The 23556-nt window shown below is 36.6% G+C and overlaps 2 protein-coding genes across 3 annotated transcripts in view; one reads left to right on the forward strand and one right to left on the reverse strand.

Moving 5' to 3' along the window:
• LOC141403616 (zinc finger protein 711) overlaps window positions 1–16708 on the forward strand; it is a 44753-nt gene extending 28045 nt beyond the window's left edge. Inside the window, exon 7 of the mRNA XM_073986303.1 lies at window positions 16622–16708. The gene's annotated coding sequence lies outside the window, so the exon portion shown is untranslated. The remainder of the gene's footprint in view (window positions 1–16621) is intronic.
• LOC141403615 (uncharacterized) overlaps window positions 7637–23556 on the reverse strand; it is a 622248-nt gene continuing 606328 nt past the window's right edge. For both annotated transcript variants that reach the window (XM_073986301.1, XM_073986300.1), the window contains 3 exons: window positions 16915–17121; window positions 16616–16817; window positions 7637–7925 (listed from right to left, as the gene is read on the reverse strand). In XM_073986301.1, coding sequence (XP_073842402.1) covers window positions 7820–7925; window positions 16616–16817; window positions 16915–17121 — 515 coding nt within the window. In that variant the 3' untranslated portion in view covers window positions 7637–7819. The remainder of the gene's footprint in view (window positions 7926–16615; window positions 16818–16914; window positions 17122–23556) is intronic.

Here is a 23556-nt window from a genome sequence, read left to right on the forward strand (position 1 = left end):
ACGTAAAGCATGAGTTTGGTTGCGGATTCGTAGTTAGTCGAAGACTAAAACATCAGGTATCCAGCTTCACCCCAGTGAATGAAAGACTTGCTGCAATTCGAATAAAAGCTAAATTCTTTAACATCAGCTTTATTTGCGCTCATGCTCCCACTGAAGAAAAGGACGAACAGACCAAAGATATATTTTACAATCGCTTAGAAGAAACATATGACCGTTGCCCTGCCCATGACATTAAAATCATTCTAGGCGATTTTAATGCCAAAATTGTAAAGGAGAATATCTTTGGCCCAACAGTCGGGAAATTCAGTCTCCACACTGACAATGGTATGAGGCTGATAGACTTTGCAGCAGCAAAAATATGGTAGTTAGCACTACCAGATTTAATCATCTCGATATTCATAAGGGCACCTGGCTGTCTACAGATCAGAAAACAAGAAATTAAATTGATCATGTTGTGATAGATGGAAGACATTCATCGAGCGTGTTGGATGTACGATCGTTCCGGGGCGCAAACATTGATTCGGACCACTACTTTGTTGCAGCAAAGGTACGCACCCGCTTAAACGTAGCAAACAAAGTACGAACAGACACAACACGAAAGTTAGACATCGGTAAGCTGCAATCACAACAGATAGCCACAGCATATTCCACTCAACTAGCCCAATTGCTTAATCAAAGCACTCCTCATCCCGATAACATATCAGCGCAATGGCAAAGCATTGCCCACTCCATGCAAACAGCCGCAAAATCCATACTTGGATACCAGAGAACTCCACCAAGGAATCCATGGTATGATCAGGAGTGTCGTGCTGCCACCGAAGAGAAAAATGCGGCATATAGGGCTACTTTACAATCCGTAGCAACGCGTAGCGCACGAGAGAGATACAGGGAGAAAAGGAGGGAGGAGAAACGTCTTTTCCACAGGAAAAAGAGAGAGGTGGAAAAGCGGGAGTGTGAAAAAATCGAGATGTACAGGAGCCAGAATGAAGTCCGAAAATTCTAACCAAGAGCCAAGCATCAAACTGATGGCTTTGGTACCGGCACATCCCCCTGTAGAGACCAGCAAGGTAATTTGGTAACTGATACAGATAGTGTACTCATGATATGGAAAGAACATTTTTCAAATCTGTTGGTATCCAATAGCAGCGAAGACGACGAAGATACCACAGTCCCAATCCCAGAAGATGGTATTGAATGTATACCGCCCAGCCAAGATGAGGTAAGGACAGCAATAAATCGGCTGAAGAATAATAAGGCAGCAGCGGCCGATGGCTTACCAGCCGAGCTGTTCAAAACCGGAGGCGACACGCTGATAAGGTGTATTCATCAGCTAGTTAGCACCATCTGGCAGAAAGAACGAGTACCCGACGATTGGAACCTGAGTATCCTGTGCCCCGTCCACAAGAAGGGAGATAAGACTGTATGCTCTAACTTTAGGGGCATAAGTCTACTCCCTATTGCCTACAACATCGTGTCAGGGATATTGTGCGAACGACTAAAGCCTATGGTCAACGAGATAATTGGACCATACCAATGCGGCTTTAGATCTGGCAAGTCCACCATTGACCAGATATTTACCCTGCGGCAAATCCTGGAGAAGACCCAAGAGATGCAGATCGACACCTACCACCTTTTTGTCGATTATAAAGCAGCCTTCGACAGCCCGCTGCGTTCAAAGGTATTCCAAGCCATGTCTGAATTTGGTATCCCTGCAAAGCTCATCCGGCTTTCTAAAATGACTTTAACTGACACGAGGTCCTCAGTAAAAATAGGAAAGAAAATCTTCGAAGGGTTTGGTACCAAAAGAGGTTTCAGACAAGGAGACAGCCTTTCGTGTGATCTCTTCAACATCCTGCTGGAAAAGGTTACACGAGAGGCAAACGTCAAAAGAAGTGGCACAATCTACACCAATAGTCACATGTTACTTGCTTATGCTGACGATATAGACATCATGGGCCGATCAGTAAAAGAAGTAACTGATACCTTTATAAAGGTCGAAGAAGAATCTGCTAAAGTGGGTCTGGCGGTAAACGGTGAGAAGACCAAGTTGATGGTGTCGACGCGCAATGTGTCCATTGAGCTCGGACCGACTGTGGAAGTTGGTTCCTATAATATTGAGGTAGTAAAAGACTTCGTCTACCTCGGCACCTCAGTAAACAAAACAAACGACATCAGTTGTGATATAAAAAGAAGAATTGTATAGGCCAACAGATGCTACTTTGGCTTAAGTAAGCACTTTAAAAACAAAGCCACAACTCGTCAAACAACAATAACGCTTTACAAAACACTGATACTACCCGTGCTGATGTATGGCTCCGAAGCCTGGGTACTTGCGCAAGCAGACATGGCAGTGATTGGTGTGTTTGAGAGAAAAAATCTTCGAAAGATCTACGGACCAATCTGCGTTGACGGTGAATATCGACGTCGCATGAACCACAAGCTGTATCTGCTATAGAACAACATCAATATTGTTAAACGTATCGAGATGCAGCGATTGGGTTGGCTAGGCCATATCATAGGAATGAGCGATGATGAACCCGCTAAAAAGGCGTATAAATACGGACCGCTTGGCGGTGCACGCAAAATTGGCAGGCCAAGGAATAGATGGCGCAAACAAGTGGATGATGAGATGAAAAGGCGCGGTATTCCAGAGTGCGAAGCAACAAATAGAGAGGAATGGAGATCTTTTCTTAGTTCGGCCTATGGAACAAATGTTCTGTAATGGGCCAGCTAAGTAAGTAAGTTCTTAAAAAGATTAATGCCTGTTACAGAGGAAAAGAATTTGATACCGCCACACCAATTTGGTTTCCGAAAAAACACTGTACTGTCGAACAGATCCATCGGCTAGTAGAAACAATTAATTCTGCATTCGAATCAAAGCAATATTGTACTTCATATTGTTTCTAGATATCTCCCAAGCCTTTGATAAAGTATGGCACGATGGTCTACTTTATAAAGTTAAAAAACTTCTACCTATAAACTACTATTTGTTCATAAGATCGTACATACAAAATAGATATTTGTATGTTCATGAGACAAATGAAATGAGCACGTGTTCCTCAGGGTAGTGTTATGGGCCCAATATTGTACTTTATATACACATCCGATCTTCCACAGTCTGAAGCTACTACTTTCGGAACATTCGCTGACGACACCGCAATAATGGTCGCTGACAAAAATCCAATAATGGCGAATATCTTACTTCAAAATTATCTTAATACGCTTTGCACATGGTTAAAGACATTGCGTATAAAAGCCAATGAGACCAAGTCTTCTCATGTTACATTTACACTTAACCACGGAAATTGTCCTCCAGTTAATATGAACCAAATTGAGCTCCCTAGTAGTTCTTTAGTCAAATACCTAGGGATGTATCTAGATGCAAAACTTAATTGGAACACTCACATCAAAACGAAAAGAAAAGCTTTGGATATTCAAGCCCACAAAATGAAATTTCTTATTGGACCGTCCTCTAAACTGGCTCTAGACAACAAGCTACTTATTTACAAATGTATATGTAACACTATGCAACACTGAAAATGCAAACAACTTCTAGCATGGATTTTTTTGAAAGTACATATTTAGACTACAAAAACCCTAGTTGGGTTTTGTCCTGTCAGATCCAGTTCGGATTTTATGGCCTCATCTAAACCGGGCTAAAACTACACTTTTTTGCATTTATCAGGCCTTTATCTCAGAAACGAATAGGAATTTGGCCTTGCTGTCCTTAGCAATATTGTAGCTCTAAACCAGTAGAACTTATCTGCTGAACAGACCACATAAGGAAAACTTAATCTAGGGCATCAAAATCGAAAATATAGAAAATTTTACATAATTTCTGGAATTTTGGTCGGTATCAGCTAAACTATTAGGAGTTGAACCAAGTAGCCTTTTGCAAAAATCATCCAAATAATGTTCTCAGCAATTCTTCAGAACATTCTGAAACTCTAAAATGCTTATTTCATGTTGTTTCAGCGGTATTTGGTATCATACCTTGTACAGCATCTATTTCAAACACAGTTCACACCAATACACGATGGGGCCAATGGCAGGTTTTTGAGGCAAAAAGTCATTTTTTCAAGTCAGCGATTGAAATCAAATAATAACGGAATTATATTCTTAGCACTTTCAAACCTCCAAAACCAAAAAATTACAATCTGGCAGCGACCCACGGCGACATGCCAAGCTGTCAATGATGTCATAATTATGATTCCGTTTATTTCTGACATTCAGTCGTAATTAAACAATTTAAGTATTTTGACGCCAAAACCTGATCTGTTGATATTATCTATTTTTTAAAAATGGAAAATACGGGTAATTGTATGCAAATTAAGATTATTATTAAAAGTGTAAATGTAATATTAGATGTGGTCAATAATTTTTTGTGTCAGTAAGTGATGGTTTTTGATGTAGTCTGTGGTATCGTCTATGTGTTCTTTGGAGTAGAACTTTCGGCTTCAGGGTGCTTTCTCGTAAAAATATGTATCTGGTGAAAGGTGACAATGTCGGCTAACAGATTTTGAAAAGAATTTTTGCGTATACTTGCGAATAAAAAAATTATCAACTACCAGATTTCGTAAAACTTAAAAATTTGGATATTTTTAATTTTTGGTTGGAAAATCAGCGAAAACCTAAACACCTTATAGAATGGATTTCTGCAAAATTTAATCGAGGTGTCAAAGACAACTTCATGACCGAAGTTAAAAAGCAAATTTATAATATTTGTGCACTCCTTAACCAAAAATGGATAAAAAATTGGAGGTCAAAAAGTCGTGTATTACAATTTGAAAGCTTATGGTTAGCTAGCGACACAGTATTAACGCTAGAACATGGTAATGATAAAAAAAGAGAGGGCGCCCTAATGTGGATTATAGTGAAGGAAGAAAACTTGCTTCGGAAGTCTGCTATGAACACGGCAACAATACCAAACACTTGATTCATGCTGCCTCTGTTTCGGCCAATTTGTCAAAAGAAAAATATACAAACTATGTTCTCAACGAAGTTCGGTATCAACCAACTAAAATGAGAAAACAATTAACTTCAACAGAGAAAATGTATGAACTGTATATCCAAATCTGAACCGATTTCAATATGATGTCTCAATAATGTTTTCTAGATTCCGTCAGACACTTTAAATTTCATCACAATTGGACATATATAGCGTGATTGCTGCACGAAATACCTAAAATCGGGTGAAAATATATATGGGAGCTATATCCAAATCTGAACTGATTTCGATATAATTTGCCATACTTTTTTCTAGACCTAATTCCGTCACACATTTTAAACTTCATCGAAATTGGACAGAATTTGCGTGTTTGTTGCACCAAATACCTCAAATCGGGCGAAAATATATATTAGAGCTATATCCAAATCTGAACCGATTTCAATATAATTTGGCAAACATATTTCAAGACCGAATACTGTCACACGTTTCAAATTTCATCGAAATTGAACAGAAATTGCGTGTTTGTTGCACGAAATATCTCAAATCGGGCGAAAATATATATGGGAGCTATATCCAAATCTGAACCGATTTCAAAATAACTTGGCAAACTTATTTCCAGTCCGAATTCCGCCACATATTCCAAATATCATCATAATTGGACAGAATTTTCGTGTTTGGTCCATCAATTACTCGAAATCGGGCGAACATATATATGAGAGCTATATCTATATATGAACCGATATCAACCAAATTTGGCAGATTAGCTTCTAGGCCGATTATAAACATCTGCACGAAATTTTGAAGGTCTAGTTTGCCCCTGTGATTTTTTGCCTCAAAAACATGTCATCGGCCCCATCGTGCAATAGATTATTCTCGCATCTCGGATTTCACTACATTATTGACATATTTAGTAAATCGTCGTTAAAAAATAAAGTGAAAACAACATGATAGAGGCATTTTACAACAATAGCATATTCTGAAGAGTTGTGTATTACATTCCAGCGAATATTTTTCGAAAACAAACATTAAGAACAAATTAACAGTTTTGGAGATATGGTGCGAAATGTATACAAATTATGGAATTTTTAGATATATTTTGAAATTTGAGGCAATAAATGTAGTTTTTCGAGTTCATTATTTCTCCAAATATTTTATTCTCGTCCTTATCTGCAAATTTGCTTCAGAGGTCTGAAGAAGATTCGCATTGGTTTCAGAGATATAGCCCCGAATTTCTTTAAAAACTCAATATTTAACCATGTTTAGATGGGGCCATAAAATCCGAGCTGGATCTGACACAACAAAACCCAACTATGGCTTTTTGTTGTTTGGGTCTGTACTTTCAAAAAATCCTCAGTTCGAATTGTTTGCACAAGATTGCCTTAAAAATGTTGCACAGTGTAATTAAACCAATTTGGACATATGGTATCCAGCTATCAGGGACCGCCTCCAACACAACAATCAAAACGTTAGAACAATTCCAAGCAAAAATATTAAGAAAAATTACTGGTGCACCCTACTATATAACTAACCGAAGATTACACGAAGAGCTTAACCTGAAAAGTGTCAAAGATGAAATAATATACCAATTACAAAATCAGAATAGAATCACACCCAAACCCCTTAGCAGTGAACTTGACGTCCAACCGGGAAACCTTCAACAGATTAAGAAGAAGAGCTCCACAAGATCTTTTGTAAAACTTTTAAAAGACTTAAAATAATCAAACCACCTAATAAAAATTTATATACTTCGATTTATGTATAAGCAAACCACTGGGTAAACTTATATAATCAATGTAAAATTCATATTATAGATAAGAATAATGTAAATATCAAAGTAAAATATATTGACAGAACGCATTAATAAAATGAATTAAAAAAAAAAAAAAAATTATCAGACTCCAGACAGTTCAAGAATGGGACCTGCGGTTATAGACAGTTGAATCCGCATACCACTAAAATTATTATACGTTTCTTTAAAATACAGAGACATTTGCAAAATCGTACATATGTATATTGTACCTCTATGGTTAATACAAACATACATACATACATCAGTCAATTTGAGTTGAGTTTTGAGACAAACTTCACACACTTAACTTATCTATTATCTGAACCAAAGGACTTGAGTATTGATTTCTGTATTTGTGTGTATTTCATAATTGTTTAGGAGTTTTTTTTTTCAATTTCTGTATTGTTTATATTTTTAGTTTCATTTGTTTTTGCTGTTGTTGTCGGTTCCTGGTTGTTATACTAATTAAAAACCTTTAGAAGGAGTATTTTAATTTGTTTTGTCGTCTATTGGCGCTTAACTATTCACAAAATTAATACATATGTATGTTAGTTGGTTTTACGTAGAAAATATTTTTGTTTGTTTGTTTTATATGTATGTGTGAGTTTTAACAAAGTGTTGGTTTTATTTCTCTTAACATATAGTCAAGGTTAATGTGTTTCACGGTTCCATTGACTATTGGTTCTGTTCGAGTTGATAAACTTAAATATAGATTTCTTTCTTTCTTCAAATTTTTTTAAAAATGTTGCCTTAAAAACAAGTGTTCAATTATAAGTATAGAGTACATGATCCGAAGTTTAAGGTTGTTTGTCATGAGTGTGTTATCACCTCTCACATTAACACAATTCATAATTATAAATTATTCTTGTTGCTTTTGTAGTTTTACACATTTTAGTATGTTTGTTGTTCGTGTTCTTGTGGTATATAAGTATATAGTCATAGTTGATTCCGATTTATAACAGTCTACTGAAGATAGGGACACAATTCTGTGCGATATTTTTCGTTAATAAAGTGGCCATCGAAAGTGGTCAGACTGTAGTGACCCGATCTATTTCCACATATCGCACAGAATTGTCGCTTTGTCAGCAAATCACCTCTTTTTCATCTAAGACAGCAGTATCCATGGAACTGAGTGACTTGAGTCGTGTCTGCAGCACCGATGAGCCTCTAAATTTTCTTTTGATTTTTCTGCAAATAAAGGGACAAGAACATGTTGGTTTAAATGATGGGTATCCAGGAGTATCCTGCACGAATTAACAAAGTTGTGATTATGAAAACACTCCTTGAAGAACATTTATGAAGATCTTTAACAGGTTTTCTATAGATAGAAGACCTTTAACAGACCTATCGAAAGAAAACATGCTTAAGGTCTGCTTTGTATAGAAGACCTGTTAAAAGATTCTGTCTGGAGAAGATCTGTTAAAGGCCTTCTATACAACAAAATAGCTGTTAAAGGCCTTTTACATATTAAGAAGACCTGTTAGGGTCTTTTATCTGTAAAACACCTGTCTGTAAAAGCCATGTTAAAGGTCTTACATCTTTACAAAAAACATGTAAAAGCTCTTTTATCTGTTAAACGCCTGTGAAAGGTCTTCTATCTGCAAAAGATACGCATTAAAAGTTTTCTGTCTGTAAATGGCGTGTTAAAGGTTTTTAGAGGTCTTCAAGCTGAGAAATACCTAAAAGTCCTGTAAAAGATCGTCTGTCTGTAAAAAAAATGTTAAAGGTCGTCTGTCTGTTAAAACACTGTTAAAGATCTTTTATCTGTATAAGCACTTTTATCTCTAAGAGTCTCGCTGTAAAAGACCTGCTAAAGATCTACTATCTATCTGTAAAACTCGTTATAGAGATGGAAGACCTATCTGTATAACACACCTGCTAAAGATTTCCTATCTGTAAAAGACTTGTTAATGGTTCTCAATCTGTAGAAGACCTGCAATACCCTATTTAAAGGTCTTCTGTCTGTAAAAGACTTGTAAAAGGTCTTTTATCTCTAAGAGTCTCGCAGAAGGTCGCCTAAATGTAAAAGACCTGTTAATGATCTTCTATCTGTAGAAGACCTGTTAAAGGCATTCTACCTGTAAAATACCTGTTAAAGACCTTCTATCTGTACAAGACCGGTTATAGGTATTTTATCTATCCGTAAAACCCTTAATAAAGATTTTCTATCTGTAAAAGACCTGTAAAAGGTCTTATATCTGTAAGAGTGTCGCTGTAAAAGACTGTAGAAGACATGTTAAAGGCCTTCTATCTATCTGTAAAACTCCTGTTAAAGGTCTTCCATGTGTGTAAAACATCTGCTGAAGGTTCTCTATCTGTAAAAGGCCTGTTACAGTTCTTCTATCTGTAGAAGACCTGTTAAAGATCTTCTATAAATCTGCAAAAGCCTTTTTAAAGGTCTGCTATCTGTAAAAGACTTGTAAAAGGTCTTTTATCTCTAAGAGTCTCGCAGAAGGTCGCCTGGCTGTAAAATACCTGTAAAAGATCTTCTATCTGTAGAAGACCTGTTAAAGGCCTTCTACCTGTAAAATACCTGTTAAAGGTATTTTATCTATCCGTAAAACTCTTTTTAAAAATCTTCTATCTGTAAAAGACCTGTAAAAGGCCATTTATCTCTAAGAGTCTCGCTGTAAAAGACCTGTTAAAGATCCTCTATCTGTAGAAGACTTGTTAAAGGTCTTCTATCTATCTGTAAAACTCCTGTTAAATGTCTTCCATGTGTATAAAACACCTACTGAAGGTTCTCTATCTGTAAAAGACGTGTTAAAGATTTTCTTTTCGTAGAAGAGCTGTTACAGTTCTTCTATCTGTAGAAGACCTGTTAAAGATCTTCTATCAATCTGCAAAACCCCTATTGAAGGTCTTCTATCTGTAAAAGACTTGTAAAAAGTCTTTTATTTCCAAGAGTCTTGCGGAAGGTAATCTGGATGTAAAATACCTGTTAAAGATCTTCTATCTGTAGAATACCTGTTAAAGGTCTTCTATCTGTAGAAGACCAGTTAAAGATCTTCTATCAATCTGCAAAACCCCTGTTAAAGATATTCTATCTGTAAAAGACCTGTAAAAGGTCTTTTATCTCTAAGAGTCTCGCTGTAAAAAATCTGTTAAAGATCTTCTATCTGTAGAAGCCCTGTTAAAGGTCTTCTATGTGTAGAAGACCAGTTAAAGGTCTTTTATATGTATATAAAACCCTGTTAAAGATCTTCTATCTGTAAAAGATCTGAAAAAGGTCTTTTACCTCTAAGAGTCTCGCTGTAAAAAACATGTTAAAGATCTTCTATCTGTAGAAGACCTGTTAAAGGTCTTCTATCTATCTGTAAAATTCCTGTTAAAAGGTTTTCTGTAAAGGGTCTTCTATCTGTAAAAGACCTGTAAAAGGTCTTTTATCCCTAAGAGTCTTGCAAAGGGTCGTATGGCTGTAAAAGACATGTTTAAGACCTTCTTTCTGTAGAAGACCTGTTAAAGGTCTTCTATCTATCTGTAAAACCCCTGTTAAAGGTCTTCAATCTGTAAAAGACCTGTAAAAGGTATTTTATCTCTAAGAGTCTCGCTGTAAAAATTCTGTTAAAGATCTTCTATCTGTAGAAGACCAGTTTAAGATCTTTTATCTGTAAAAGACATGTAAAAGGTCTTTTATCTCTAAGAGTCTCGCTTTAAAAAACCTTTAACAGGTCTTCTATCTGTAGAAGAACTGTTAAAGGTCTTCTTTCAATCTGTAAAACTCTTGTTAAAAGGTTTTCTGTTAAAGGTCTTGTATCTGTAAAAGGTCTTTTATCCCTAAGAGTCTTGAAAAGGGTCGTATGGCTGTAAAAGACATGTTAAAGATCTTCTATCTGTAGAAGACCTGTTAAAGGTCTTCTATCTGTAAAACCCCTGTTAAAGGTCTTCTATCTGTAAAAGACCTGTAAAAGGTCTTTTATCTCTAAGAGTCTTGCAGAAGATTGTCTGGCAGTAAAGGACCTGTTAAAGATCTTCTATCGGTAAAATACCTGTTAATGGTCTTCTATCTATCTGTAAGACCACTGTTAAAGGTCTTCTATCTGTAAAAGAACTGTAAAAGGACTTTTATCTCTAAGAGTCTTGTAGAAGATTGTCCGGCTGTAAAAGACCTGTTAAAGTTCTTCTATCGGTAAAATACCTGTTAATGGTCTTCTATCTACCTGTAAGCCCACTGTTAAATGTCTTCTATCTGTAAAAGACCTGTAAAGGCTCTTTTATCTCTAAGCGTTTTGTAGCAGGTCGTCTGGCTATCTGTAAAACCCCTGCTAAAGGTCTTCCTTCTGTATAAAAGACGTGTTAAAGATCTTTAATATGTAGAAAACCTATTAAATGTCTTCTATCTATCTGTAAAAAACCTGTTAAAGATCTTTAATATGTAAAAGACCTATCAAATGTCTTCTATCTATCTGTAAAACCCCTGTTAAAGATCTTCTATCTGTAAAAGTTTTTTATCTCTAAGAGTCTTGTAGAAGACTGTCTGGCTGTAAAAGACCTGTTAAAGTTATTCTATCTGTAAAATACCTGTTAATGGTATTATATCTATCTGGAAAGCCCCTGTTAAAGGTCTTCTATCTGTAAAAGGTCGTCTGGCTGTAAAAGACCTGTTAAAACTTTCTATCAGTAGAAGAAGACCTGTTAAAGTTCTTATATGTATATCTGTTTACCCCTTGCTAAAGGTTTTCTAACGGTAAAAGATTTTTCTCTCTGCAGAAGATCTGTTAATACCTGTTTAAGGTCTTCTATCTGTAAAATACCTGTTAAAGGTCCTCTATCTTTAAAGGTCATCTCTTTGTAGACTACTTGTTTAAGATCTTCTTTTTGTAGAAGATCTGTTAAAGGCTTCTATCTGTAGAAGACCGGTTAAAGGTATTTTATCTATCCGTAAAACCCTTGTTAAAGATCTTCTATCTGTAAAAGACCTGTAAAAGGTCTTTTATCTCTAAGAGTCTCGCTGTAAAAGGCCTGTTATAGATCCTCTATCTGTAGGAGACGTGTTAAAGGTCTTCTATCTATCTGTAAAACTCCTGTTAAAGGTCTTCCATGTGTATAAAACACCTGCTAAAGGTTCTCTATCTGTAAAAACTTGTTAAAAGTTTTCTTTCCTTAGAAGACCTGTTACAGTTCTTCTATCTGTAGAAGACCTGTTGAAGATCTTCTATCAATCTGCAAAACCCCTATTGAAGGTCTTCCATCTGTAAAAGACTTGTAAAAAAATATTTTATCTCTAAGAGTCTTGCAGAAGGTCGTCTGGATGTAAAAGACCTGTTAAAGACCTTCTATCTGTAGAATACCTGTTACAGGTCTTTTTTCTATCTGTAAAACCCCTGTTAAAGATATTCTATCTGTAAAAGACCTGTAAAAGGTCTTTTATCTTTAAGAGTCTCGCTGTAAAAAATCTGTTAAAGATCTTCTATCTGTAGAAGACATGTTAAAGGTCTTTTATCTATCTGTAAAACCCCTGTTAAAGATCTTCTATCTGTAAAAGGTCTTTTATCTATCCGTAAAACCCCTGTTAAAGATCTTCTATCTGTAAAAGATCTTTTATCTCTAAGAGTCACGATGTAAAAAACATGTTAAAGATCTTCTATCTGTAGAAGACCTGTTAAAGGTCTTCTATCTATCTGTAAAACCCCTGTTAAAGGTATTCTGTCTGTAAAAGACCTGTAAAACGTCTTTTATCTCTAAGAGTCTTGCAGAAGATTGTCTGGCAGTAAAAGACCTGTTAAAGTTCTTCTATCGGTAAAATACCTGTTAATGGCCTTCTATCTATCTGTAATCCCACTGTTAAAGGTCTTCTATCTGTAAATTACCTGTAAAAGGTCTTTTATCTCTAAGAGTCTCGCTTTAAAAAACATGTTAAAGATCTTCTATGTGTAGAAGACCTGTTGAAGGTCTTCTATCAATCTGTAAAACTCTTGTTAAAATGAATTCTGTTAAAGGCCTTCTATATGTAAAAGACCTCTAAAAGGTCTTTTATCTCTAAGAGTCTTGCAGAAGATTGTCTGGCCGTAAAAGACCTGTTAAAGTTCTTCTATCGGTAAAATACCTGTTATTGGTCTTATATCTATCTGTAAGACCACTGTTAAAGGTCTTCTATCTGTAAAAGACCTGTAAAAAGTCTTTTATGTCTAAGAGTCTTCTAGAAGGTCCTCTGGCTGTAAAAGACTTGTTAAAGATCTTCTGTCTATCTGTAAAACCCCTGCTAAAGGTCTTCCATTTGTATAAAAGACCTGTTAAAGATCTTTAATCTGTAGAAGACCTATTAAATGTCTTCTATCTATCTGTAGAACCCCTGTTAAAGATCTTCTATCTGTAAAAGGACTTTTGTCTCTAAGAGTCTTGTAGAAGATTGTCTGGCTGTATAAGACCTGTTAATGGTCTTCTATCTATCTGTAAAACCCCTGTTAAAGGTTTTCTATCTGTAAACGACCTGTAAAATGTATTTTATCTCTAAGAGTATTTTAAAAGGTCGTCTGTCTGTAAAATACCTTTTAAAGATCTTCTATCTATCTGTAAAACCCCTGCTAAAGGTATTCCATCTGTATAAAAAACCTGTTAAAGATCTTTAATATGTAGAAGACCTATTAAATGTCTTCTATCTATCTGTAATACCCCTGTTTAAGTTCTTCTATCTGTAAAAGTTTTTTATCTCTAAGAGTCTTGTAGAAGATTGTCTGGCTGTAAAAGACCTGTTAAAGTTATTCTATCTGTAAAATACCTGTTAATGGTATTATATCTATTTGTAAAGCCCCTGTTAAAGGTCTTCTATCTGTAAAAGGTCGTCTGGCTGTAAAAGACCTGTTAAAACTTTCTATCAGTAGAAGAAGACCTGTTAAAGTTCTTATATGTATATCTGTTTACCCCTTGCTAAAGGTAAAAGATTTTTCTCTCTGCAGAAGATCAGTTTTTTTCCTTTATTTATTCAAATGTGGAACATAGGGTTTCTACAATAATGTTATAATTTGCATTGTCATGACAGAGTGATTTTATTTCTTCCCATGAAATGTTAATTCTACCGACATCTGCTATGGTTCTACGGCGCCAGGTATTTCTTGGACGGCCACGACTTCTGCTTCCTTGGGGGTTCCATTCAAGGGCGTATCTTGTGATGCTGGCTGGAGTTTTCCGAAGAGTGTGACCTATCCATCTCCATTTTTTCCTGGTTATCTGTTTGACAATAGGCTCTTCGTTTGTTTTTTGCCATAAGTCTGCATTTGTAATAGTGTTAGACCAGAAGACTCGACATATAATGCGCAAGAACTTTTTAATTTGGGTTTGAATTGCTTTTATAGTGGAATCGTTTATTAACCATGTCTCGCTTCCATATAAAAGTGTTGTTTTCACACATGCATTGAATAACCGCAGTTTTGTATGCAGTGTGATTTGCGGCGATCTCCAAATCTTGTTTAGTCTTCCAAAAGTCGCTCGGGCTTTAGCTAGCTTGTATTTGACGTCTTCCTCCGTTCCTCCGTTTACAGACATAACACATCCAAGGTAGCAGAAGCTATTTACGTATTCTACTTCTTTGCTTTCTACATATAGTTTGTTGTTATTTTGATTGTTTATCCTCATCGCTTTTGTTTTTTGGATATTAATATGCAGTCCACTATTCTTAGCAAGTAGTACCAAGTCGTTTAATTTGTTTTGCATATCTTGGTGCTTATGTGGTATGAGGCATATATCGTCTGCAAAGTCTAGATCCTCGAGCTGTTGCTGGAGACCCCAAACGATTCCTCTTTTTTTTTTGCAGATTTCGGACATTATGCTGTCGAGGGTAACTGCGAACAGTAGAGGGGAGAGAGGACAGCCTTGTTTTACTCCACTATTGGTTTTAAATGCGTCACTATACAAACCGTCATGGCAAACCTGTAAAGTGGAGTTGTAGTACATCGCTTTTATGATATTTATTATCTTTATAGGTACTCCTTTATCTCCCAGTGCTTTCCATATTGCACTACGTTTGATCGTGTCGAATGCTTTTTGGAAATCAACGAAGCACAAGTATAGAGGTGAGCGCCATTCGACCGACTGTTCGATTCCTCGTTGATATTATGTGTATTTTCATTTCTAATGTGTTGAATTTCGCCGGCGTTGTCATCTGTGCTGCTAATTTTTTCGAAGTGCCGTTTCCATATGTGGGTTTGCTTTTCCGTGTCAGTTATTAGTTCTCCGTTTTCATCTTTAATTCCTCTATTGCTTTTAAGTTTACAGTTTGTTAATTTTCCGACTATCTCAAAAAGTTTGCGCATGTTGTTCGCGCCAGCCGCACTCTCTGCGTCGGTTGTAATCGATTCTAGGTAGAAGATCTGTTAAGACCTGTTTAAGGTCTTCTATTTGTAAAATACCTTTTAAAGGTCCTCTATCTTTAAAGGTCTTCTCTTTGCAGACTACTTGTTTAAGATCTTCTTTTTGTAGAAGATCTGGTAAAGGCTTCTATCTGTAAAAGACCTGTTAAAGGTATTTTATCTGTAGAAGATCTGTTAAAGTTCTACTATCTCTAAAAGACCTGTTAATGCTCTTATATATGGGGATTTCTGAGTGAAATCGGACACTTTTTCAAGATGAGGTTTTTGATTACCTTTATTTTTTGCTGTGGCGATGCTGCTGATTAACAAAACATTTTAGTATATTTTAAATTTTTTTTTACTAACGGTTCCAGAGATATCGCGCCTTGAAAAAGTCAGATTCTGTAAAAACTACATGCAAATAAATACTCATAACTTCTTTAATATTGGTCCAAATGGGACCATCTTTTTTTGACTTGTTTGTTTTTTTATCAGCTATCGAAAGAAATATTTAAAAGAAAAAATGCACAGTGTGTTTCAATGCAATTTTCGGGATTTAATATTTAATATCAATTTTTAAACATGACTGCACCCTTCGATTTTTTCAAAAAAATTTTATGTTAAACTACGTTCAATTACAAAAATTTTAAGACCTATGTGGTAATGGGATTCGGACGATTACTATTTTTTCTGAATTTTTTAAAATTTGTCAATACAATTTTTCCTTTATACCTTTGTCCAAAATTTATTATTTTATTAAAAAAAAATAAAAGCTTCATTTATAAATATTTGTTTTGATTTTATATTTATGAATTTATCTCAAACATCTTAAAAACTGCGTAATTTTTCGATTTTGAAAATGCATCAGCGAAAATTCCATTAAAGTCCACTGTGGATTTTTTTCTATTTTTTATGATAAATATATAATATATAATGATAAATATGTACTCTTAGCTTCAAAAATACAGGAAATACAAATTTTGGACAAAGGTATTAAGGAAAAATTGTATTGACAAATTAAAAAAAATCAGAAAAAATAGTAATCGTCCGAATCCCATTACCACATAGGGCTTAACATTTTTGTAATTGAACGTAGTTTAACATAAATTTTTTTTTGAAAAAATCGAAGGGTGCAGTCATGTTTAAAAATTGATTTTAAATATTTCATATTTCTTTTAAATATTTCTTTCGACAGCTGATAAAAAAACAAACAAATCAAAAAAAAGATGGCCCCATTTGGATCAATATTAAAAAAGTTATGAGTATTTATTTGAACATAGTTCTTTAAAAATGCGATAATTTCAATAGGCGATATCTCTGTACCGTTGGTCAAAAAATAATTTTAAAATATACTAAAATGTTCTGTTGGCTAGGAGCATAAACTGAACCAAAATCAATTGAAATAAAAAATTACTTTTCTCCGAACTGTCCGATTTCACTTGGAATTCCCCCTTATGTAGAAGATCTATTAAGGGTATTATATCTGTAGAAGAAAATATTAAAACAAATCTAAACTTTTTTAACCAACAATGTTTTTTTGCAGGATACACTAGTAACTTCTAGTTTATAGTTTTTTTCTTCTTCTTTACTTACTTATAGGCAAATGCTGCAAATGCACAACAGAAGAGCACAATAATCAGACACAATGTTGCCAATATTTCTGTGGGTAATTTCATAATGGCCGAACATTGTAGGAAGGTTTCATCATCGCCCGAAGGACAATGTTGGATACCATCACACCAAACACTGGCATTTACACAGGCATTCAGTTCACTGCACTTGTATTGGCACTCTTCTAAACAGCCACAGCAACCAGCAACGAAGTCAAAAAATACACAAAAAATGCATTAGAATTCTGTTGTAGTGTCCTCTAAACACACACACACACTTACCTGCAATACTCAACGTTGGTCCTGGTATCAATTCCATCCAATTAAATGAAAAATCACCATTCTCTGGCCTTAGGAACTCTACACTGATGGCTTTCGAACGATTTGCTATGGCAAAATTGGGACGTTCATTCCAACCGGCACTGAATATTTCCACAAATTCATAGGCTTTGGAGTCAGATGATAGTGGGCAGGCGGTAATGCTTAAACCTAGAAGAAGAAAAAAAAAAACAAACAAACAAATAACAAATTGAACATCATGTAAATGAAATTGTGTCTGTGATTCGTAGTGGTCTGTTGAATGAATGTATTTAGAAGAATTGTTGTGTAGAGTACTTCTTCTCCTATTCTCTTTCTTTCTGTAACAAAACATATTTTCTAATTTACTCCTGTAAGTGGATGAATGCAAAGTAAGTTATAGATGATGCTTCGATGTAAACGAAATGTCTAATTAGAAATCATAGAGTAAATTTGAAATGAAGATACATTTATTTTAATTGTATACCTCAAAATGGAGATGTATGGAGAAAATTCGATTTAATTTCAAGTATTCGACAATGGGTATGAGTTGTAGGCATATGAATGTACTTACTTTATACTTATATGTGTCTAAAGGATATCTATGACCAGTTATTTGTGAGAATTTAAATGTCGTTTAGCCCAAGAATTGAATTTTCAGAATTGTTATATTCAGTCTAGAATTAATATGTTCCGCCCATCTAAGCGAAAGAGGACAATGGAAGGACTGTATCCACGCTTACCAGCACAGCGATAACTGATTGTTCCGAAAGTAGCACGGACTCAGGCTACAGCAGTCCAGGTAGGTAGTCTTTGGGAGGATGCAGCATCAAGGAGCTAAAGGAAGCATAACCCAACAGGCATTGCAAGACGTTATGTTATAAGCTCAAATATGTTATTCCATAAAGTAGCAACGGTGTGCCACCAGGTTTCCGCTGAAGGCATTGAAATCCCAAACTCCTGTCAGTCAGGAATCCATCAGACTATCTACAAGGAAGCTGCTCGGGTGGTATGTTCGCTTTATCCGGATAAGTGGAGCATGTACTTTGGTGGCATCAGGCCGTGACCTTCAATAACGAATCTAAAGAAATTAAGTTGACTGCTCTCAAATTGGAAGATGGGAAAGCTCAAACAATGGCAGAAGGTCTCCAGAATGTGTTAGATGATTTCAACCTGTGGGGATAAATTTTAATGATTGTTGCCGATAAAGGAAACGTGAATAGCGGCAAAACTACAGACTGTTTAGTTCGTCTGCTGCAACTGTTCCAAGAGAAAGCTCTCCACAAACCGAAGTTCAGCATCTTATGCTGGATTGCGTCTTTCATGTTGTCATGGATGATGAGCTCCAGGGGTCGAATACATCACCAAACATCGAGCACTTCTTTGTGCAGGCAACTGGAGAGACAACACGAAGTTTCTCTACCGCCACTTTACTGAGTGAAGTGATATCCCTTTTGTAAAGTCTAAGCAGATCCCAAACATCAGCAATGCACTGTGGAACTTTCGTGCCATTCCATCTCTTCTTGCGTTTATCCTGATGCCTGGAACCCGGAATAGGTTGCGTAAAATCTCTTCATTCATTTCTTACTCCATGGGCTGATCATTGATTCAGTAGTCAATTGTTCCGCGCTAAAGATTTTGAAGAACTATCTGTAGTTCCGAATGACTACCCAAAAGTCCTCAAATGCTTGAATAGACGACCAGTTAGGAGTCATAAGAGACGACCAGATAAACAATTTTATAGTCCAGCAGAAGTGAATCTTTTTAGACGACCAAAAGGGAAACTTTGTAGGCTGCCAGGAATTGATCTGAAGGATGCCTTTAGAGATGACCAGAAGGGAATCCTTATGGGATACCAAAAGGTAGTCTTTATAGACGGCCAGAAGGGAGTCTATATATACAACCACATAGGAATGTTTAAAGGCTAAATGAAGGAAATCTTTATTGACTACCATCAGGAGGCCTTGAATCTTTTTAGACGATCAGATGGGGCACTTTATAGGCGGCCAGGAGGGGATCTGAAGACTAACTTCATAGATGAACAGAAGGGAAACACTATAGGTTACTAGAAGGTAGTCTTTATAGACGACCAGAAGGGTGCAGGGGATCTGAAGGATGGAATCAACGACAAGCAGAAGTGGGTCTTTGTTGGCTACGCCAGAGGTGTTATTCCTACTATCCTTAACGGTTACTGAAGCTAGATACAGACGGATGGACCGGCTGATAGGGTGTTATTTCTACTGTTCCCCAGAAGACTTCATCCTCTTCCAGACAACTGGTCATGGTTTCGGCTTAAACGACTGTATGCTACTGGTCTTTAAATATGTCAACACTGATACCAGATATCCATAAATATTCCGCATGTTTGCATGTTACCAAAGGGAGCCGTTATAGACGATCAGAACAGAGTCTTTATAGGTTACCAGAGCGGGATTTGAAGGACGACTTTATAGATGACCAGAAGGGAATCTTTATGGGCTACCATAAGGGAGTCTTTATAGATGATCATAAATGAGTCTCTATAGCAGGGATCGGCATCATATTTTCCTATTGCATACTTTAGGGGGTGTCGTTGTGTGAGTGCATGGTTTTTCAATTGTGTGAGTGGAGTGAGGAACTATCTTTAACTTGCTAGCGAGTAAAGGGTATGACGATACCTGCTCAATGGGGAACTAAAAGGGAGCCTTTATAAATAACCAGAAGGTATTTGATGCGAGCCTTTATAAAGACCAAAAATAGGTCTTCATAGACCAGAACTGGCTGGTGATCTGTACAGAAAGCCAAACGGGAGTGTTTTGTGGATATCCGAGTTATATCTTAATGATGCTTTGAAGGTAGTCTTTACAGATGTCTAGAAAGAGTCTTTATAGACGATCAGAAGTGAGTATATAAAGGAGTTTCTTTTAAAGACGACCACAGAGGGATCTGTTGAGAGTCTTTAGAAAAGACCAAAGGGTATTCAGTCGAACAAATAAGTTTTATAGATTACTAAAAAGAGAGTCTCTATAGACGACATAAAGAGAGTCGTTGTGCGTGGTACTATTCATAGTTTAAACTATGAACTGTCAATCCAGCAACTAAATGTTATTGATTCTCAATTTTTCTATCATGGGAACGAGTTGTCCTGGATTGCCTGCTCCAAATTCGTCTGGTGCGTTTCAGGTTCGAGCGGACCGGGACCATAGTTTTCCCATTTGTCATCGACCTATCAACATCTATATTTCTTTTAGAAAGGGTCTGTAGACGCACCATTTCTTTCCGAAAGTGTCTATAGACGCTTTCTTTCTTTTAGAAAAGGTCTATAGACGCACCCATTTTTTTCATAAAGGGTCTATAGAGGTACGCTGTCTTTCAGGAAGAGTCAATAGAGGCACCCTTCCTTTCAGAAAGGGTCTATAGAGGCACGCTTTCTTTTAGAAAGTGTCTATAGAGGCACCCTTTCTTAAAAAAGGGTCTATAGACGCACGCTTTCTTTCAGAAAGGGTCTATAAAGGCACGCTTTCTTTCAGGAAGAGTCAATAGAGGTACCCTTTCTTTCAGAAAGGGTCCATAGACGCACCCTTACTTCCAGAAAGGGTCCATAGACGCTTCCTTTCTTTCAGAAAGGGTATATAGACGCACCCTTTCTTCAAGAAAGTGTCTATAGACTCACCCTTTTTCAGAAAGGATCTATAGACGGACACTTTATTTCAGAAAAAGTCTATAGACGGACACTTTCTTTCAGAAAAAGGAAGGGTGTATAGGCGCACCCTTTTGTCAGAAAGGGTCCGCAGTCGCACCCTTTTGTCAGAAAGGGTCCGCAGTCGCACCCTTTTGTCAGGAAGGGTCTATAGACGCACCCTTTCTTCAAGAAAGGGTCTATAGACGCACCCTTTCTTCAAGGAAGGGTCTATAGACGCACCCTTTCGTCAAGAAAGGGTCTATAGACGCACCCTTTCGTCAAGAAAGGGTCTATAGACGCACCCTTTCTTCAAGAAAGGGTCTATAGACGCACCCTTTCTTTAAGAAAGGTTCTATTGACGCACTCTTTTTCCAGAAAGGATCTATAGACGCACCCTTTCTTTCAGAAAAGTCTCTAGACGCACCCTTTCTTCAAGAAAGGGTCTATAGACGCACCCTTTCTTCAAGAAAGGGCCTATAGACGCACCCTTTCTTCCAGAAAAGGTCTATAGACGCACCCTTACTTCCAGAAAGGGTCAATGGACGCACCCTTTCTTTAAGAAAGGTTGTATAGACGCACCCTTTCTTCAAGAAAGGGTCTATAGACGTACCCTTTCTTCAAGAAAGGGTCTATAGACGCACCCTTTCTACAAGAAAGGGTCTATAGACGCACCCTTTCTACAAGAAAGGGTCTATAGACGCACCCTTTCTTCAAGAAAGGGTCTATAGACGCACCCTTTCTTTAAGAAAGGGTCTATTGACGCACTCTTTTTTCAGAAAGGATCTATAGACGCACCCTTTCTTTCAGAAAAGTCTATAGACGCACCCTTTCTTTCAGAAAAGCCTATAGACGCACGCTTTCTTCAAAAAAGGGTCTATAGACGCACCCTTTCTTTCAGAAAAAGTCTATAGGCATACCCTTTCTTCGAGAAAGGGCCTATAGACGTACCCTTTCTTACAGAAAGAGAGGGTCTGCAGAACCACCCTTTTTTCAGAAAGGGTCTAAAGACGCTTCCTTTCATTCAGAAAGGGTCTATGGATGCACCCTTTCTGTCAGAAAAAGTCTATAGACGCACCCTTTCTTCAAGAAAGGGCCTATAGACGCACCCTTTCTTCCAGAAAGGGTCTATAGACGCACCCTTTCTTCCAGAAAGGGTCTTTAGACGCACCCTTTCTTCCAGAGAGGGTCCATAGTAGAGATGGGCGCGTGCCTAAAAAATTAGGCACGAACATGCACGAACACGGACCAAAATTTTTATGCACTTTCACGCACAAACACGGCGTTTTTCGAGAAGGCACGAACACGCACACTCACGCACGAAATTAAAGAAAAGATATATCGATATAGCTGTACATTTATTTGTTCAAAAAATTCATATGTTCTAAAATATACATATTGCAAATTTACTTGTAAACAAACATTTACATATTCTTTTTTAAAAACATTATTTTGTCCAAGTTAGAGCTCAAAAGTCTAGTTCGTCTTTCGTTGAGAATATTTCCAGATGTGGAAAAAAATCTCTCGCTCGTTGCTGAGCTGACGGGTATAGCCAAAATTTTCCTGGCTAATTGTTTTTAAATATTTTAGGTTCGACTGTTTCCAAAAGTTTAAAACATCAGTCTGGCTAGATACGGCACTCGCTAAATATGTATCAATTTCAGTATCAATTTTTCGTATTTTTGCCAAGTTTTGATCCAAAAACTCTGAAAATTCGTGTAAATGTGGCATTGTTATTTCCTCCTCATCATTAGAACACTCTATGTTCTCACCTTGTATATCAAGTAACATTGCTTTTACATTAGCTATTACGTCATTTCTTTTATCTTGTAATAAGAAATTCATCTCCTTAAACGGCGGAAATAATTGTTGGCACAAAGCGTTTACGCAATGATTGTTTAGTTTTAGCTTTCAAATCTTTCATGAATTGAGAGTCAATGGTATCAATTGAGCAAACTTTCAATAGCTTTTCAGATCATAGGGTATTTTTCGCGAGCTTAATTTTTCAGAACACTCTTTGCCTATTTTGAGAAAACCCAATAGAGGTTCTAGCTTTAAGTCAGATATACGATCCAACTCATTATTTTTGCATTAGTTCTTTGTAGTGGAAAGTATTTTGAATTGATTTTTCGATTCATTTTAAAATTGATTCGCAAGCGAGGATATGGGAGACGTTAACATCTATTAAGCGAGGATTTTTCACTGATTTGAGACCTCTGGGTCTTTTGGAAAAATTATTTAAAAGAGTTGTGGTAACATTTAATTAATATTTATGATCTGTTTCTATAGGACGATTCGAATTAAAATTCGTTCAAATTACTACCAAACTCATGTTTTTGTAAAACATATTTGTTTGACAAACAAGTAAAAAAGTATCAGTGGGCTTGGCCGACAGAGGTATACCCTCAGCCTGTGTATATTGAAACAATTTTTTTCCAAAAAACGTATGTATTTAGAGGCAGAGGAAATACTTAAAGGAATGGATCGACATTGACCATTATGGAAGTGGATCTCCAGCCACTATATATGGTGCCATATGGGGTTTTTACACCCTTCGGGCTGTTTGCTCAGGAAGTGTGGATTTGCCCCTGAAAAAACTTTTACCTTCGTAATTGAGGCAGCGAATGCAAGTTGCTTCAACAATCAAATTGATTCGATAGCAGGTCCTAAACTGAACTTATCCGAAATTTTATGTGGGAGGTACCCGATGGAGTGGACCGATTGAGTCCATATTGGAACCTCATCTAAGTCTGGTAGACATTTCACGAGTTGAAAATTATGGACCAAATCAGTTGCTTCCTTCAAGAGTTATCGTACGTACAAATTTTCCGAACATTTTCGAACTTTTGTGGGGGAGGTCCCGGAAGGTGTGGACCGATATAACCGATCTTCGAACTTAAACTAAATTTGGACAAAATATTACGAAAATTTTGGACCGAATCGGTTGATCCGTTCGAGAGTTATCGTGC

This window comes from Musca autumnalis, unplaced genomic scaffold, assembly GCF_047663935.1.
Source record: "Musca autumnalis isolate F117 unplaced genomic scaffold, ASM4766393v1 scaffold_4, whole genome shotgun sequence".
NCBI classification, from domain to species: Eukaryota; Metazoa; Arthropoda; class Insecta; order Diptera; family Muscidae; genus Musca; species Musca autumnalis.